This window comes from Melospiza georgiana, chromosome 1, assembly GCF_028018845.1.
Source record: "Melospiza georgiana isolate bMelGeo1 chromosome 1, bMelGeo1.pri, whole genome shotgun sequence".
Taxonomy (NCBI): Eukaryota; Metazoa; Chordata; class Aves; order Passeriformes; family Passerellidae; genus Melospiza; species Melospiza georgiana.
This window is the reverse complement of record NC_080430.1, coordinates 2,910,548-2,926,821: the sequence shown is the minus strand read 5'-3', so window position 1 is coordinate 2,926,821 and position 16,274 is coordinate 2,910,548. Positions and strand designations below refer to the sequence as shown.

Sequence of the window (16,274 nt, the reverse complement as noted above, 5' to 3'; positions counted from 1 at the left end):
AAACAAATGAGAAGAAAAGGCTGCATTGTACAGCTAAAAAATGCTTTTGATCTTGAGGCTGTGCTTTACAGGGCTGAGGAAAAACCTGCTGTTACTTACCTATCCCTCCTCTGGGATTATTCTTTGATAATTTGGAATTTGGATAAAACAGGAAAAAAAGGCACAGAAAATGAAAAGCCTGAATGATTTAAAAACACAACTGGGTTGTTTGCAGCTCCTTAGCATCTTTATCTACTTCCCTTGAATTGAAGGGATCAGAAACATTAGACTAGCAATTAGATCAGCTCTCTACAATTTTGTACTTTCAGAAAGAAAGGAAAATATTATGTTAATTAGGATGTTCTCTAGTCTCTATTTTGTATTCAAGCTTTTCATTTTTCCTTCTTTCCTCAACCACTGGCATGAAAGCATTGAGATAACCTCCATGCTCTGCTGAAGAGGTGTGCTACAGACTTGGTTCTTGTATAAACTCCAATTTTGGCACATCACAAAGCTCTCATCAAAGCAGGGGAGTGGAATAGATTGTTACCTACTCATCTCATGGATTTAGAGAGGATTTCTCCTTATTAGCCTTACTGCCAATCCTTTTCTACTTTTGCTTTTAGTCCTTAAGCAGAGGAGATTAATGAACTAAATATTTAGTGAGAAGGGATCTGTCACTGGTGAAAACAGCTTCTTCCTCTGGCTATGAAATGCCAGCCAGCAAAGGAGAGTTACTAAAACTTTACTACAGCACAACAAAACTTGAGCAAAAAGCCTCAGGAGCTGGAGAGTTTGTCTCTCAAGGAGAAGGTTTGATAACAGAACACATCAACCCTTCACCAGGCTGTGTAAAAGTCTCAGCACTCAGAAACTCAGTTAAATTCTGTACAGAACAGCACCAAAATGCTCTCACACTTCTGGGATCTACATTTTTCTGCTCTCAGCTAATACAGGTGAGACAACTCTGAGAATCAGTGCTCATAAAAAAACACATTGGAATGAGTCAGAGTGGGCTGGAGCCCCTTCCCAGGACACAGCAAGGAACAAATCCATCTTTTACAGAGAGAAGCAGGTCTGAAGCACCCATTCAGTCCCCATTCAGTATAAAGGTTCCTCTGAAGGGCTCATCCAAGGTTTCTGATGAGCCCTCTGGTCACCCTAACTCAGCCTGACACCACCCCAACATTTGCCAAATTGAAATTCCCCTCCCTGCTGTTCATCTTCTCGCATTTGAAGTCTTTTTACTTTAGGAAAATACACATAAAAAGGGAAACCACTGGAAAATTTTCCTTAAGAATATGTGCCATTTTATTGCTTTAGACACTTTACAGAATCAGAGTCCTTATGCAATAAAAGGATCTGATCAGGGAAATAAAAATTTAACATCCACCATGAATTCTTTTTCTTTAACTACGCCAGGGAGGCTTTCATATTTATAGCAGGAGATTATCACGTTCATGGGATAATAAATTACACCAGATCTAATTACTTCATCACCAGCAATAGTTTTTCATAGGCACTGACAGGCCTTAAATTGGGATATGTCCTTTAATTCTGCTCTTAACCTTCAGCTGAATCCCTCAGGCATGAGTTAAAAGAGCTCTGGGGGCAGCACAGAGCAGGGAAAAGCTTTTATTTTTCCTGGAATTATCCCATGGAAACACACTGCAAATATCCTGGTCCCCCTCAGACCTGAGGGCAAAGCCTCTCCAGTGGAGAAGGGCCAGGATTTTGCCTCCTGCCTTGCTGCTGGCTCTGAGCAGGTCCCATCACCATGGGCAAGGTTTGGCAGGGGGAGCCCAAATGTTGTCACTGTCTGTAAAGGCCAGAGGTGAAACAGGGGACGTGGCTGTGGCTGAGTGTGGAAAGGGATTTTCTTTTCTGGAACAATCCCTTTGCCCAGGATTCTTCTCCTGAGAAGCTGAGAAGCCTCAGAGAAAAATGAAAACAATAATGATCTGATTTGCTTCTCCTGTGTTTTGCTACTTTGGAATGTGGTTGGAGATTGTTTACCCACAGGTGATTGTTTCATTGGTTTCATGTGAATTGTTTTCACTCATTCACCAACCACAGCCAAGCTATGTCAGGGCTCTGTAAGTTTTCATTATTATCTTTTTATCCTTCTGTAAGTATCCTTTCTGTATTCTTTAGTATATTTAGTATAGCATTCTTTAATACAATATAATATAATAAAATAATAAATTAGCCTTTAATATAATACAGTATCATAAAATAATAAATTAGCCTTCTAAGAACACGGAGTCAGATCCATCATTCCTTCCTGCCACAGGGCACCCCACAAATACAACAGCTGAGGGCTCCCCTTTACCTTTCCTGCTCCTCAGGGCAGGCTCCTGGGCAGTTGTGCTGCTCTCTGGATCCACCTGCAGCTTTTCCAGCTGCTGTTCCAGGCTGTCACTCTGCCACTGCTCTTCCTGGAGCTCCTTCTCAGCTTCCAAGACTTTGCTGCTGCTTTCCATCACCCTGATAGGCAAAAAAATAATGATTAAAAAAAAAAAAAAAAAAAGAGTCCAGCTCATTTGTGTCATGTCTATGTCAAATCAGTCTTGGTGCTGGATCCTGCTTCTTCCAACAGAAGGGAAAGAACTTTCCATCCATCCAAAGGCAGAAATCCCCCTGAAATTGTATCAGGTGATTTCTTCTAAATATGCAAAAGAGAATTAAGTAATGGGTACAGCTGGAAACAAGGGGTTTGTTTGCTCAGATCCCTTAATTCTGGCTCCCTGTGTGAATTCACCCTTCAGATGAGCAGGAAAACTGCAGATTGCTGAGGAATAATAAACTGAATTTTTTAGCCACTCTGGGAAAGCTTGGAAGGCAAATAGTTTATAAAAACACAGTCTAACATTTGCGTCAGTTATCTGAGAGGAGAAAAGAAACTTCTGCTTTTAATAAACTTGGAAATTAGACATGACCATGGATGGGAGAGGGTGGAAAAGAAACTGGTGGTTGCATCACAAAAAAGCAAATTGCCTCTCTCCATCCTAAATAACATCTCAGAAAATTAACTACAAAAATATCTGATGTGCACCCAGTGGGGCAGTGACTGACCCCAAGAGATTCCAATGAGTTTAAAGCCAAAAAGAAACACAGATTGACCCTCTGGATTGGACTAAAAAAGAGAATTTCCCTCCTGACCCCACGGGTGGAAGCTGGTTACACTCTGAATCAAGAGACTTGATTGGTTTATTTCCCTCCTAGCTGGTATAATTTAAAAAAAAAAAAATTATTACAACTCTAATAAAATTATATCAGTGGTTTAAAAATGTAGCTACAGGCAAGACTCGACCTCCTGTGGCAGTGAATTCCCAGGCTGGTGATGTGCTCTGAGACATTTTATTCCTCTCAGTGGTTCTGCATTCACTAAATTTTCATTTGACCCTGGTGTTCCTCTGGCATCCACTTTGCACAAAAACTGGAGGAAAAATGGCAAGATCTGTGGGATTTTTTAATGGAATCATCTGCCAATAGGAATAATTTAAATTAAAGTGCTGTAGAAAATCCCACTTGTAACAATTCCCAGGGCTCTTCCTCTTGATTTAAGCATTATCTGTGTTACCTGAACTTTGTTACACCCCAGCAGTGGAAGGAAGAGGAGGAAAACCTGACTTTTAAAAATATATTCACATTGAAATCTGGCTGGTGCTATATTACCCTGAGGTCTTCCAAGAGTTATTGCACATAGTCTCACAAAATTTATGTTACCTGCTTGATAAATGTGTGATAAGTGTGGAGCTGCTGAATCATCAGTTTATGGCACATTTTACAACCAACTGTGCATTTCATTGACTCTGGTTTTCATTATTCCATACTGGTGGTGGCCACACTTCAGTTACCACTCACAGCCCCATCCTCATCTGACTGCATAGCTCTATTAAAGTCACTTGGCTTACAAACATGAAAAAGATTTTTTTCCCAGCATGTATTTCCAGAATATAGCTTTAAAAGCACCTTTCCCAGAGTTCTAAAAGAAAAAAAAAAATCTATTTTTTTCTGATTGTGATTAATCATGCAGGAGAAAAGTGATAAAAGTGAGAATGATAACTGTGGTAAATGAAAGCAAGTAAGCAAACAGTGCTTATTGTATTGACAGGAATATACTTCCAATATTGGAATACAGATTTGGGAATCAAATAACACATAATGGGAAAAAAAAACTAGTAGCTGAAAGGTGTAAAAAAAAATTACTTTGCTTCCTCTTCTCTTCTAAAACATGGTTGGCTTTTATCATCTTATATTGAATTGAATCATAGAAAATAAAATTAAAAAAAAATCACTGCTATGCCTCTGTTAAACCAGAAAAATTCATTTAGAAAAGGATACAATGGAACTTAAAAAGAATGTGAAAAGCTTTGGAAGAGAATATTATAACAATAATTACAGTATTTACTACTGATGAATAATATTGCTGCCTCAATAAAGCCATGCATCCATAAATACAGCAATTCTGCTTTTATCTAGGTGCAGCAAGCTGGAAGACGGCTCCATTTTTTTCTGCCCTTTGTTCTAAAAGAATAATAAAAAGAATGAATCATCAGCCAGGCAGGGAAATTGAGCAGAATAAAACTGAAAAGCCCCTATTTAAGGCAAGGATGGCAGCGTGTGGTGCAGTGTGGGGCACGTCCCAGACTCTGCAGTGCTCCCTGATGCCACAGAGGATGCTGCTGTACCTTCTCTGCAGCACAGCCAGCAGCTCCAGGAGCTTTTCCCTCTCCTTTGCAGCAGGCTGGCACAGAAGCCTCTGTGTTAGGAGCTCTCCCAGCAGCGTTTCCCAGCTCAGGTTGTCCGTGCCAGCAGACCTGAGGGAAGCACAAGCACAGAGAGTCTGGGTTCCCACCTCTGGAATGAAACAAAGGCAGGATTTGAGCACTGTCTCCAACACACTTGTCTGAAGGTGAAGGCAGAATGCAGAGCTCACTACCTCCCCCCAGCACCCATCTCTAGACTGCAATAAACAGAAGAGAAATATTTGGCTATAAAGTCACAGGGAGTGCCATTAAAAAGCTGCTGCCAGGATGCTTCCCCTCCTCATCACCCCTGAAAACAAACTTCCAGCTCTGATCAATTCATTATCCCTGACTCTCCTCTCACTGCTACTGCCAAAGTAAAAGGAGATTCTATCTCCCAAGTGCTACACTAAACTATGAAATGCCCTGCTATTGATTTTCTCCCTCTGAAAGGCTTCAGGCAGCACTTGCACAATGGCAGTTCTTGTGGCCAAAATGTGCTGAAAGGAAGGGGCAGTTTTCCCATGCATCCCATTATTATGTAGTTCATTACTTCTCTGACCTCTCTGCTTTCAGGAAGACCTTCTTTAGAACAAAAAAAAAAGCAGGAGAAATCTTGGTGGCTGGGAGTAAAAATGGAAAAAAATTGATGTCAAACAAGCAGTCAATTATAGAATTAAGAGAGAAATCAGATGTTAGAGCTCTGGGACAGCTTCAGGCAGGAGGGATGGAGCAAGAAGCTTTCACCACAGAAACAAGGCAGGCAAGACAAGGATTTCCAGCAGCTTGCAGAGCGTGGCAGAGCACTTTCCTTGCTGCTGATGAAGTTTGTATACCCACCTTGCAGGTGGGATGAGGAAGAAAGGCTCTGTGGCTGCTGACTCCACGAGCACGTGGCCCATCGCGGACACTGTGCTGGGGGGAGGAAAGCTGGGTTAGGGCTTCACACAGGGCAGAGCTCCCACAACCCCTTCCCCAATGCCTGGGTTTTGTGGGGAAGGGCTCCCTCACCCCACACCTTCAGCCAGCACTGGCAGAGGCAATCCCAGCTCTGTGCAGTTTGATGGGGTTTGCATGCCACAGATTCTCCTGACAAAGCGACCCCTGCTCTGAAACCCAGGGCACAACTTGGATTTCCCAGTGCCCTTTAAAATATATTTCACACAGCTTTATGGATTTCACACAGCTTGATGAAACCTGCTTTGTGAAAACCCTCAGGAAGATCTGTCATGCTCACTGTTGTAAGAAGAGGATCCAACTGATAACACTGGAGTATCACTGCCAGCCTGGATGAGTTTTGTGCATAATGATGTGTGTTTGGGACATCCCATTTAGGTGTGTGAGTGTTTTGGGACATCCCATTTCAGTGGGTGCTTGTTTGGGACATCTCATTTAGATGTGTGTCTGTTTGGGACATCCAGTTGTGGTATATGTTTGTTTGGGACATCCTATTTAGATGTGTGTATGTTTGGGACATCCCATTTAGGTGTGTGCTTGTTTAGGACATCCCATTTCAGTGTATGTGTGTTTGGGACATCCCATTTAGGTGTGTGCTTGTTTAGGACATCCCATTTAGGGGTGTGTGTGTTTGGGACATCCCATTTAGGTGTGTGCTTGTTTAGGACATCCCATTTAGGGGTGTGTGTGTTTAGGACATCCCATTTAGGTGTGTGTGTGTTTGGGACATCAGATTTTGGTGTGTCTTTGTTTGGGACATCCCATTTCAGTGGGTGTTTCTTCAGGACATCCCATTTCAATGGGTGTTTGTTTGGGACATCCCATTTTGGTATGTGTGTGTTTGGGACATCCCATTTTGGTGTGTGTGTTTGGGACACCCGATTTCAGTGGGTATTTGTTTGGGACATCCCATTTAGGTGTGTGTTTGTGTTTGGGACATCCCATTTTGGTGTAGGTTTGTATGGGACACCAGATTTTGGTGTGTGTTTGTTTGAGACATCTCACTTCAGTGTGTGCTTGTTTGGGACATCCTATTTCAGTGGATGTTTGTTTGGGACACCAGATTTTGGTGTGTGTGTTTGAGACACCAGATTTTGGTGTGTGTTTGGGACATCCCATTGAGGTGTGTGTGTGTTTAGGACATCCTATTTAAGCATGTGCTTGATTGGGACATCCTATTTAGATGTGTATGTCTTTGGAACATCCCATTTAGATGTGTGTCTGCTTGGGACATCCCATTTAGATGTGTGATTGTTTGGGACACTCCATTTCAGTGTGTGTTTCTTTGGGACATTCCATTTCAATGGATGTGTGTTTGTTTGGGACATCCTATTTAGGTGTGTGTGTGTTTAGGACATCCCATTTAGGTGTGTGATGGTTTGAGACACCTCATTTCAGGAGGTATTTGCTTGGGACACCCCATTTCAGTGTGTGTTCATTTCCTCAACACAAATTCAGCTGCCAAAGCCAAGTCCCTGCAGACTTACCCCACGTTTCCTTACTTCAGCTGTAGCTAACAAAAGGATAAAGCCTTAGAATTGAGGAAGTGACAGATGTGCCTTCTGGGCTAGGAGTGGTTAATCCTAAAATCAAGTTAAGGTTCATACTGACAGCCTTGGCCCAGCCTAAAAATGCAGATTTTCACTCTGCCATCTCCAAAGGTTTAGCATCTGTTTAGAGGGTTTTTCATTTCACCTTTTCTGATAGGAAAAGATGATTCACTACAGCCAAACAGAACTGAGAGTTGATCAGCATATTAAAGTGAATGGAAGGAATGAGCCTTGCTGACCAAGTTATTAACAGCTCTCAGAGTTTTTCAGGATCATTCATTGCCCACCTGACACATCAGCTCTTTCCTTGGCCCTGTACACAAGCAATAATTTATGCATTGCACTTAGTGCTTTCCACAAAGCCATTACCCAGCTTTGGTTCCTGCTTACCATCAGCAGACATGTGAGGTTAAAAAAAAAAGGGGATAAAATATAGAATTGATCCAGGAGAGCACAACAACTTCTGCAGAGTTAGAAGGGGGAGAATTAACACAGTCAGAAGGGTGTAGAAACTTTCAAATTAAAGATGTTTTAACTCTAACTCAAAACAACAGAATTCTTCTTAGATTTTATAGTAATGCTCTACTTAGGGATACTCAGCTGATTTTAAAGCCAAATTGGGTGTCTAAAGTAATGAGGTAGGAAATGACACAGAAGAGATCAGTTGTAACTTTATCTTGATGAAAAATTTCCCCCATCCCCATCAGACCAGTCTCAAATCCTCACTATCAATTAGACCATGAACTCTTCAGCAACAATTTAACAGGAAAGGATACAACTTGCTGTGGTACCATGGGTCCCTTCGCACAACCAGAGTGACCCAGAGTCACATCAGTGCAAACACAAATCAGATTTATTGCTGCACTAAGATTAGTGTAATTTACACAGCCCTCAGTGAGGCTTTAAAGAGGGTGTTTGGTAAGAACAAATGATGTGGTGTGTTTTCAACATTTCTGCATGTAAATCCTTCTCAAAGAGCATTTATTGATTTAAATAATGCACCAGTGATTTAGTGCTTACCTAAAATGGCACTTTGCCTTCATTGCCCACCCTGCTCACAGAAACCTGCTCCTCAGAAGCCTCGTGTCTCATAAGGGAACAGATTCCCAGGCACTTAAGCTGACCACATAAACATTAGCTGAGCTGCAGGAGGAGAAATAGCTGCAGCACCACCATGCCAAATCTAGTCATGTCTGCAAGTCTGCACATCCTTCTCAGTTCCAGCACAAAAGTCCAAGAGATAATGTGATTAGAGATTCCCATATATTGCAAACAGGCTGTTGGCACAAAGCACTTGTGGTTTGATGAAACTGCCTGGGAAAACCAAGCTCCTGGATTACTCAAACAACTTGAAATATTGACTTTCTGATCTTCTTACCGGGCAGATTCTGTCCTTGCAGCCTCAGGTGATGCTGAGTGCTCAGAGTGTGGTGGATGAGCAGCTCCTGACTTGTCCTGTGGATGGGCAGAATTCTTCTGTTAATGGTGGAGCATTTATAAAAGCAATTACATAGTTCAGAGGAAAACAGCTGCACCAATGCCAAAGCAGCAGCTTTTGATTATTGCTACAAGCAAGCCAGAACTTTTGATTTACAGGGCCTCCTCAGAAGCTCTGCTTTAATTCCCATCCATTGCAGGATGCAAACAAAGCAGAAGTCAGTAAAAAGGGCAGTTTCATATGAAATCAGAGTGCATTAATAAACCAACTGTGCTGGCAGTGATGCTGCTGCACTGTGGGCTGTGTCCCTAACCCAGGTTTCATCCTGGCTTCAATTTTCCAGCCCCCATTCCTGAGGTATTTGGGAGATTCCCAACCTCACCATAACCCCAGGAGGGTTTTGGATCAATGAGAATGGGATGCCTAAATTTTGTTCACAATTCCTGCCTGTGAGACAGCAGCAGCTGCCTATGCTGGTGTGACACATTTGTTTGCTTCCTGCTTCCAGCACCCAAGGGTGCTGAGCACTGAGGAGTCCCCAGTGCAGCCCCAAGTCCTGCTGTCAGTCAGTGACAGTCCTGACATGGCCCACGTGTGGCTGTGATTGGTATTTCTGTGTTTGCTGCTGCTGAAACTGCCTCGAGTTATGCACAAAGGAACTGAGGAGTTCCAAAAGAATTCCTGCTTTATCACTCCATCAGGAAGGACTCAGCAGGACAGGGATCCCAGTCTGGAGGCAGCAACCATCTCAGATAACAGGGGACAAGGGTGTGGAAGAGCAGATCTGATTACCAAGTGTGCTCCTCTAATTAATTTGTTTGCCTACCTGATGTGTGAGCTGCCCAATCTCCTCCTCCAGAGTTTTAACCTTTGCTTCTCTGTCAGCCACCAGCTGCCTGAGCTCATCTATCAGGGTGCTTTGTTTCTGAATCTCAGGCTCCACCATCTCCTTGTTCTCACCCTTCTTCTGGCTCAGGCCCTTTAAGATTTCCTGCATTTGCTTCTGCTGGCTCTGGTAAAAATAGAAGCAGATGAGATCTTTATTTGGTACAGAATTATTATTTTAAACCCCCCCAAGACAAATATCCATTTAGGAATGGCAGGGCAAGCCCCTGCCCTGCCAAGCCCATTCCTTGGTGGGAGCACACTGGTGTCACCTTGGCAATTTGATTTGTTGTGTTGGCCTGAGCAATGGTCAGATTCAATTTGCTGCCAGCTCTGCTGCTCAGTGTAGCAGAAAACAGAACAAGAAAGGCTGGCCTTTGATAAAGAAGTGACTTTTTTTCCATAAACTGAATGAAACTCAAGATTTCAATGTGCTTTTTGTGGAGTTAGAACATGATCAGATCCTGTGATAGTGATATTAAAGGCTGAGGGTACTGTGGGGTGACAGATATGAGGCCAGGCTGTTTCACCAGTAGTTATGGAGGTTTTTTTTTTTCCACACTGACAAATCTAATACCTGTCAGGCAGTTTGTTCTGCCAGGCCAACAACCTGCAAGTAAAGTGCTTTTGTGACAGAAGGGATAAAAGAGATTTACCATCCCTTCCCTAATAAACTTGCATCTTTCTGTATTAATTTTAGTGGGGAACACTCAGAAAAAGTGACAAATGTTCTTTGGCACCCCTAATCTGCTGGTCAGCACCCACAGGGCCTGGTGGGAGAAGGGTGAATGGCAGCTGAGCTAAAACCTACCCAGAGCAGCAGGGAAATCTGAGTGGCTTGAAACTAGTGAGGAGTTGGATCAGGAAACACAGAATTAACCCTGCTTGGAGGTGGTGTATTCATTTATTTTTATTTCTAATAAATTTGCTATTTTAATTGAGGAAGGCTGTTTAAAACCATGGCAGGACCATCATAGGAGCCATTTATTTCTTTCTCAGCATCTTTGAGCCTTTGTTAAAATTCTTGGTTTAGAAGAGGCCAAATCCTCTCAGCACCTGCATGTGAATGTGCACATGGTTTAGTGCTCATGGCTCAGTTTGTGTGTTGTGGGCTGTGTAACAAAATAAAACAAAATAAATGGAAGTTTTGTTACAAACAAAAAAATTCTTACAGGACTGCAGGAATTCTAAGGAAAGAAAAAGTCTACGAGTGGAACTGAAAGCAGAACAAAGAACACAGGCCTTGGGTCAGGACTGAAACCCTTCCTCTACCTACTTCAATCCTTCTGCAAAATGTTTCTGCCAGTCCCTGCAGCTCAGGGCCCCTTGGCTGTCACTGTCACACCTGGTGCTGTCTCACAGCCCTTACAGGACCTGATCTAAACTGCAGGAGGGCTTCAGCTGACAGGAAAACCTCTGGCTGTCACACCTGGATCCATCAGGCTCCTGTGCACCCTGAGGCTGTGTGTGCCACAAAAGGACATCCTGTTTTATCACCTACAGAACCAACACAGACTGTACCAGCAAGGCATCTATGAGCTCATCATCGTGTTTCCCTTTCTCCAGCAAGGTTCCAATCTGCCCCTTCAGCATCTTCACTTCTCCACACAGCATTTGGTTCCTGGCTCTTGTGGCATCAAGTTTTTTTTTCAATTCCTCGTGGTTTTTCTGGAGAGAGTTGTGTTGCGCAGAGAGTTTCTGCAGTGATGTAAAAGGAAATGAAAGTTATAACTTATCACCAAGCCCCAGGTGCTGTGGTGAGCAAAAACAACCACACATTACCTGGTAGAATCTAAAAAATGGGACTGGAATACTGTATTATTCCTAAGGAAATAGAAATTATAAATGCTACAGGCTGCCTGCTTGTCAACAACCAAAAAGGGTCTGCTCAGAAATCTAGGTGGTCTGAGCAGATTCTCCATTATTCTGAATTCTGATTCTCCATAATTCTGGATTCTGACTCTCCATTATTCTGGATTGTAATTCTCCATTATTCTGGATTCTGATTCTCCATTATTCTGTTCAAATGGAGCAGCCCAGAGCCCTGCAGCTCCAGGAGTGTGAGGAGATGTATTTGGGATGAAGAATGCACTCCTGGCCAAGGGCTGACAGGGCTGCTGAGGAGTTTGGGTGCAGCTGTAGCAGAGCTTGGCTGTGAAGTGGGGCAGAGCTTCCTCCAGCAGACCAAGTGGGTTTATGAAATGGTTTTAGGCAGGGTGTAACACACCCTGAAGGCAGAACAAGCTATTACACACTGCTCCACACCCAAACAGAACTCTGTCAGCTCACAGCATTCTACCTCCAAAGATTCCTTCTTCTCTTTTTCCAAGCTGCGAATCTTCAGCAAGTTCTTCTCTTGGACTGACAATTTCCTTGAGTCAGGAAATGCCAGCAGCCCCTCATCCATCTCCAGCAGGGAAGTTCTGATCTTCTGCTGATTCAGTTTGTGCTCCAGCTCGTGAACCTATGGCACAATAATGACAACTCAGCCAGAGCTTTACCAGGGGTACAAAGAGGACATGCCCAAAGGCAGTTCAAATAATATCTTGATATTTTCATTCTAGTAGAGTCTGGTCTTTCAAACTGAAATTTAGCTGCTAATAAACATGAAGATTTGAGGGCATCTGTGCAGGATGGAGATCTGGGACACATGGGAGATCTGTGGAGCCACATTTGGAGGCCAGACAGGCACTCCAGAGCACTGGAACTGCTGCTGTGTCAATCCAAGGGAACTCATCTGTGCAGGATGGAGATCTGGGACACATGGGAGGTTTGTGCCTTTGTGGAGCCACATTTTGGAGGCCAGACAGGCACTCCAGAGCACTGGAATTGCTGCTGTGTGAATCCAAGGGAACTTTTGGTGATTCAGTTTATGCTCCAGCTCTTGTACCTATGGCACAACTCACTCAGAGCTTTACCAGGGGCACAGGGCAAAGAGGACAGCCAAAGGCAGCTCAGATTATTTCTTGATATTTTCATGTCTAGCAGTGTCTGGTCTTTCAAACTGAAATTTAGCTGCTAATAAACATGCAGATTTGAGGGCATCTGTGCAGGATGGAGATCTGGGACACATGGGAGATCTGTGGAGCCACATTTTGGAGGCCAGACAGGCACTCCAGAGCACTGGAATTGCTGCTGTGTGAATCCAAGGGAACTTTTGGTGATTCAGTTGATGCTCCAGCTCTTGTACCTATGGCACAACTCACCCAGAGCTTTACCAGGGGCACAGGGCAAAGAGGACACAGCCAAAGGCAGCTCAGATTATTTCTTGATATTTTCATGGTTAACTAACACTAGCAGTGTCTGGTCTTTCAGACTGAAATTTAGCTGCTAATAAACATGCAGATTTTAGGGCATCTGTGCAGGATGCAGATCTGGGACACATGGGAGGTTTGTGGAGCCACATTTTGGAGGACAGACAGGCATCCAGAGCACTGGAACTGCTGCTGTGTCAATCCAAGGGAACTCAGCTCTCAACTGCTCACTGCAGGCTGCTTTTGTAGTCAGTGGAAGGAACTGGGCATTCCACAGCTCAGTTCCTCTGTCCTGCTTTGGAGGAACCTGCCTCACTTTTGATCCAGTGACTGGATTTACAAGATCCCCACTGACTACAGAAGGACTCTGGATCAGAAAGAAATCTGCACTTTAGAGCAGAGAACAGTAAGAACAGTGGTCAGATGAACCCCAGGCAGGGATAAAACAGGGGGACATGAAATTTGCTCAAGGGAAAGCAGAGGTTAAAAATCTCAGTCAGAATGCAAAAAATCGTAGTTTGATGGCATATAATTGAACAGCAGGAAAATAGGAAAATTACAAATCAAATTCCTGAGAGAAGTTTTATTTAGATGCAGACAAAACTGCCTCCCTGCCTCCTGCTGACATTTCAGCTAAACTCTGCCCTTCAGAAGACTCAAGAGTTAAAAGATTTCACTGAAGCTCCTGAGGGAACAACTTGAAAACCTGATCTGGCCTCAATTCCTCCCATCTGACTGCAAGCACTGAACAAAGGTGTCTAAGTCAGAGCACAGACACTGACAGGGCTCCTTCTGTTCTCAGTGGAGAGAGGCACCTTCAAAACACCCTGGGACCTGAACTGGGCTGCCACAGCTCTCCAAGGTCACTGAACTCCTTCCTTTCACACAGATGTGAAAGATTCCCAGCTGAAACAGCAAAGTTTGCAGGGCTGCAGAGTCATTAACAGGGTGTGCACACAGCAGCAGAGAGATGTGAAGAATTAATGAAGAACTAACAGCACTTTTACCTTAATTTGAGGTGATATCTGCACTTGGAAAGAGAATTCCAGCTGAAAGAGCAGCACCAGGCAGGGCTGGAACTCACCTTGCCTTGGAGAAGGACAATTTGCTGAGCTCGCCCACGCCAGCTGCCAGAATTGGTCAAGAGATTTTGGATATTCACATCTTCCCCAACTTCTTTGGCTAAAATCTGGGAAAAGGGATTGGCATCAACAATAAGGCTCAAAGGGATGTGTTGGGGACTAGGGAAGGAAAATCAGCTCTCTCTAGCAGGGAGCACAAGCAGTTTTCAATATACACAATTATTTTTGATAGGATGAATATTTAACCATAATTAACCAGGAGCAGAGCAGAGGTATTGTCCTCACACACACCAGGAATTGAACCAATCTCCCTTGCAAAATTCTGACACAGCTAAACTTAGTATGAAGAGCATTTAAATTATTTATAAAAAGGTCAGCAGAGTTCTATTTTTAGGACCATATTCTCTGCTCTGATCTGCATTGCAGGTCTCCTACACAAAGTAGGGAAACCAAAGAGAATCAGAGCACATAATAACACTTAAATCCACCATGAATCAGAGGAAAAGGTTATTCTGGATGTCATTCCAGCAAACTCTTTAAGCACATGCTGTAGTTCAAGCAAGACCTTTAATCTCATTGATTCCCATGGCACTGGAGCCTACATTAAAAGTAAATACATAATTAAATGTATGGGAAAGGAGGAATGAACCTGGATGTATGTCACAGACAATTCTGCTGATCTGGGACTTTAACACCCAGAAGGATTTGTGTCCAATGGACAGTGGGAGGCAAAACATGAGATCCCCGTGTCCAGGAGCACAACTTCATTCCAACCCCTACCCTTGTGTAGCTCAGCTCCCTGCTCCATGGAACAGCTCATGGGGACCAACCAAGGGTAAAAAACCTCCCAATTTCCCACAGCTGAACCTCCTGCAGGGGTCCCAGCCCCAGAGTGCTCCCTGCAGTGGCACCTTCTGGGTCAGCTTCAGTTCCTGTTTCAAATTCTGGAGCTGGTTCCGATATTCTGTCACCTTCACGTTGGCTGTGCTCAATTTCTCTTGCAGTGCTTTCACCTCTGGATTTTCAGCCTTGGAGGAAAGGAATGTACTCGGTGAGAACAGAACCCTCAGGGGACAAGTGAAGGGATTAATATCCATGGATCCACCAGGATCACTGAATTATTTTTTTCCAGACATAATTTTTGGGGCATAGAGGGGGTAGAGGGGAATTTGGTCCCAAAAGTGGTGACAGGGACCTTGTTCTACAAAGCTGCTGATTTCCTCATTTCAACCGCAATTCCTACCAAGTTTCCTTCCAGCTTTTTCAGAGCTGATTCCTTGATTCCTGCAGCATCACCACCAAGGGAATGGATTTTTTCTGCAGCTGCCTGTAGCTGGAAAAGAACCCCACTGTTAGTGCAGAATGGATGCAGAGAACAGCATCACTCCATGGAGTATTAACTAGCAAAAAAAGTACAACTTGGACGTTTATGTACTCTAAAAAGCCAAAAAAATCTTAATTTTCCCTGGTTTTTTAACACTTTTTAATCAGTAGGAAAGCTTTTTTTTTTCCCTGAAATGCTTCCCCAAGAATCATGTTGTATTTCACTGTGGAAAACTTCAGAAGATATCTCTGACTTGCTGAGATGGGATCAAATTTCAAGTATGGAGACTTCTGAGGTATTTTATCACCAAAAGTATCTCAAAGTAATGTTTACATACATAAACCCAAATCATGTCCAGCCAGAATATTTCATAAAAAGCAAATAGTACTCAATTGAGGAATAAGAAAGGAGAAATCTACCTGACACCATGTAACTGAGATTTAATGGTGTTAAGGCTCTTTTTAGAATCTCCCTTTTTAGCTGGGAGCTCTAAGGCAGCATTTTTTAACTACTTTAAATAACTTAATTTATTATTTAAATTATTTATTATTTAAGAATAAAGACTCTGTCTCCTCTTGCTTGCCACAGCAAAGGAAAACAGACACACAACCCCTCCTGCTCTGAATCATGCCCTGTGTTGCTGTTGCAAAGATTTGCAAATGGATGAGGGTGCAGGAATTTGGGGCTGGAAAGGCCAGGAAGTGTTGCTTTAAAAGTCTGGGACTTCATTCTTTGAGGTGGGTGGAACATCTTGATTATTTGCCTGAATTAAAGAAGGCTCTAAGGAAGAACTCCTTCATTAAAAAGGGACATCTGGGGAAAAACTCACTCAGGGCCAGCTCTAACTTCACCCTTTTTCAAGGCTTAGGGCCACTCTCTCTATCCAGTTCATGGAGTTTTGTATGAACTGATAATGAGGGATTTCAGCTGGAGCTGGCAGCTGCTGGCTCCAGCTCTGAGGAAATTTTCTGCAAACACCCTTTGCTTACATGGCCCACCCTCTGCCAAGTGATTGTTCAGTGGCCACACCTTCCATTCTGTTTAGGGGAAAAGA

General features: G+C 43.3%; 1 protein-coding gene across 3 annotated transcripts in view; it reads right to left on the bottom strand.

Annotated features, from left to right (window-relative positions):
• The window catches only part of CCDC13 (coiled-coil domain containing 13), a 30,135-nt gene that overhangs the window by 2,735 nt on the left and 11,126 nt on the right, over positions 1 to 16,274 (bottom strand). Inside the window, exons 5-14 of one of the 3 annotated variants that reach the window (XM_058040822.1) lie at positions 15,140 to 15,229; positions 14,808 to 14,924; positions 13,899 to 14,003; positions 11,860 to 12,024; positions 11,082 to 11,258; positions 9,502 to 9,687; positions 8,616 to 8,692; positions 5,571 to 5,645; positions 4,674 to 4,802; positions 2,312 to 2,466 (exon numbers count right to left, since the gene is read on the bottom strand). In XM_058040822.1, the coding sequence (XP_057896805.1) occupies positions 2,312 to 2,466; positions 4,674 to 4,802; positions 5,571 to 5,645; positions 8,616 to 8,692; positions 9,502 to 9,687; positions 11,082 to 11,258; positions 11,860 to 12,024; positions 13,899 to 14,003; positions 14,808 to 14,924; positions 15,140 to 15,229 (1,276 nt within the window). The remainder of the gene's footprint in view (positions 1 to 2,311; positions 2,467 to 4,673; positions 4,803 to 5,570; positions 5,646 to 8,615; positions 8,693 to 9,501; positions 9,688 to 11,081; positions 11,259 to 11,859; positions 12,025 to 13,898; positions 14,004 to 14,807; positions 14,925 to 15,139; positions 15,230 to 16,274) is intronic. The other 2 variants (XM_058040831.1, XM_058040837.1) reach the window with 2 other exon arrangements.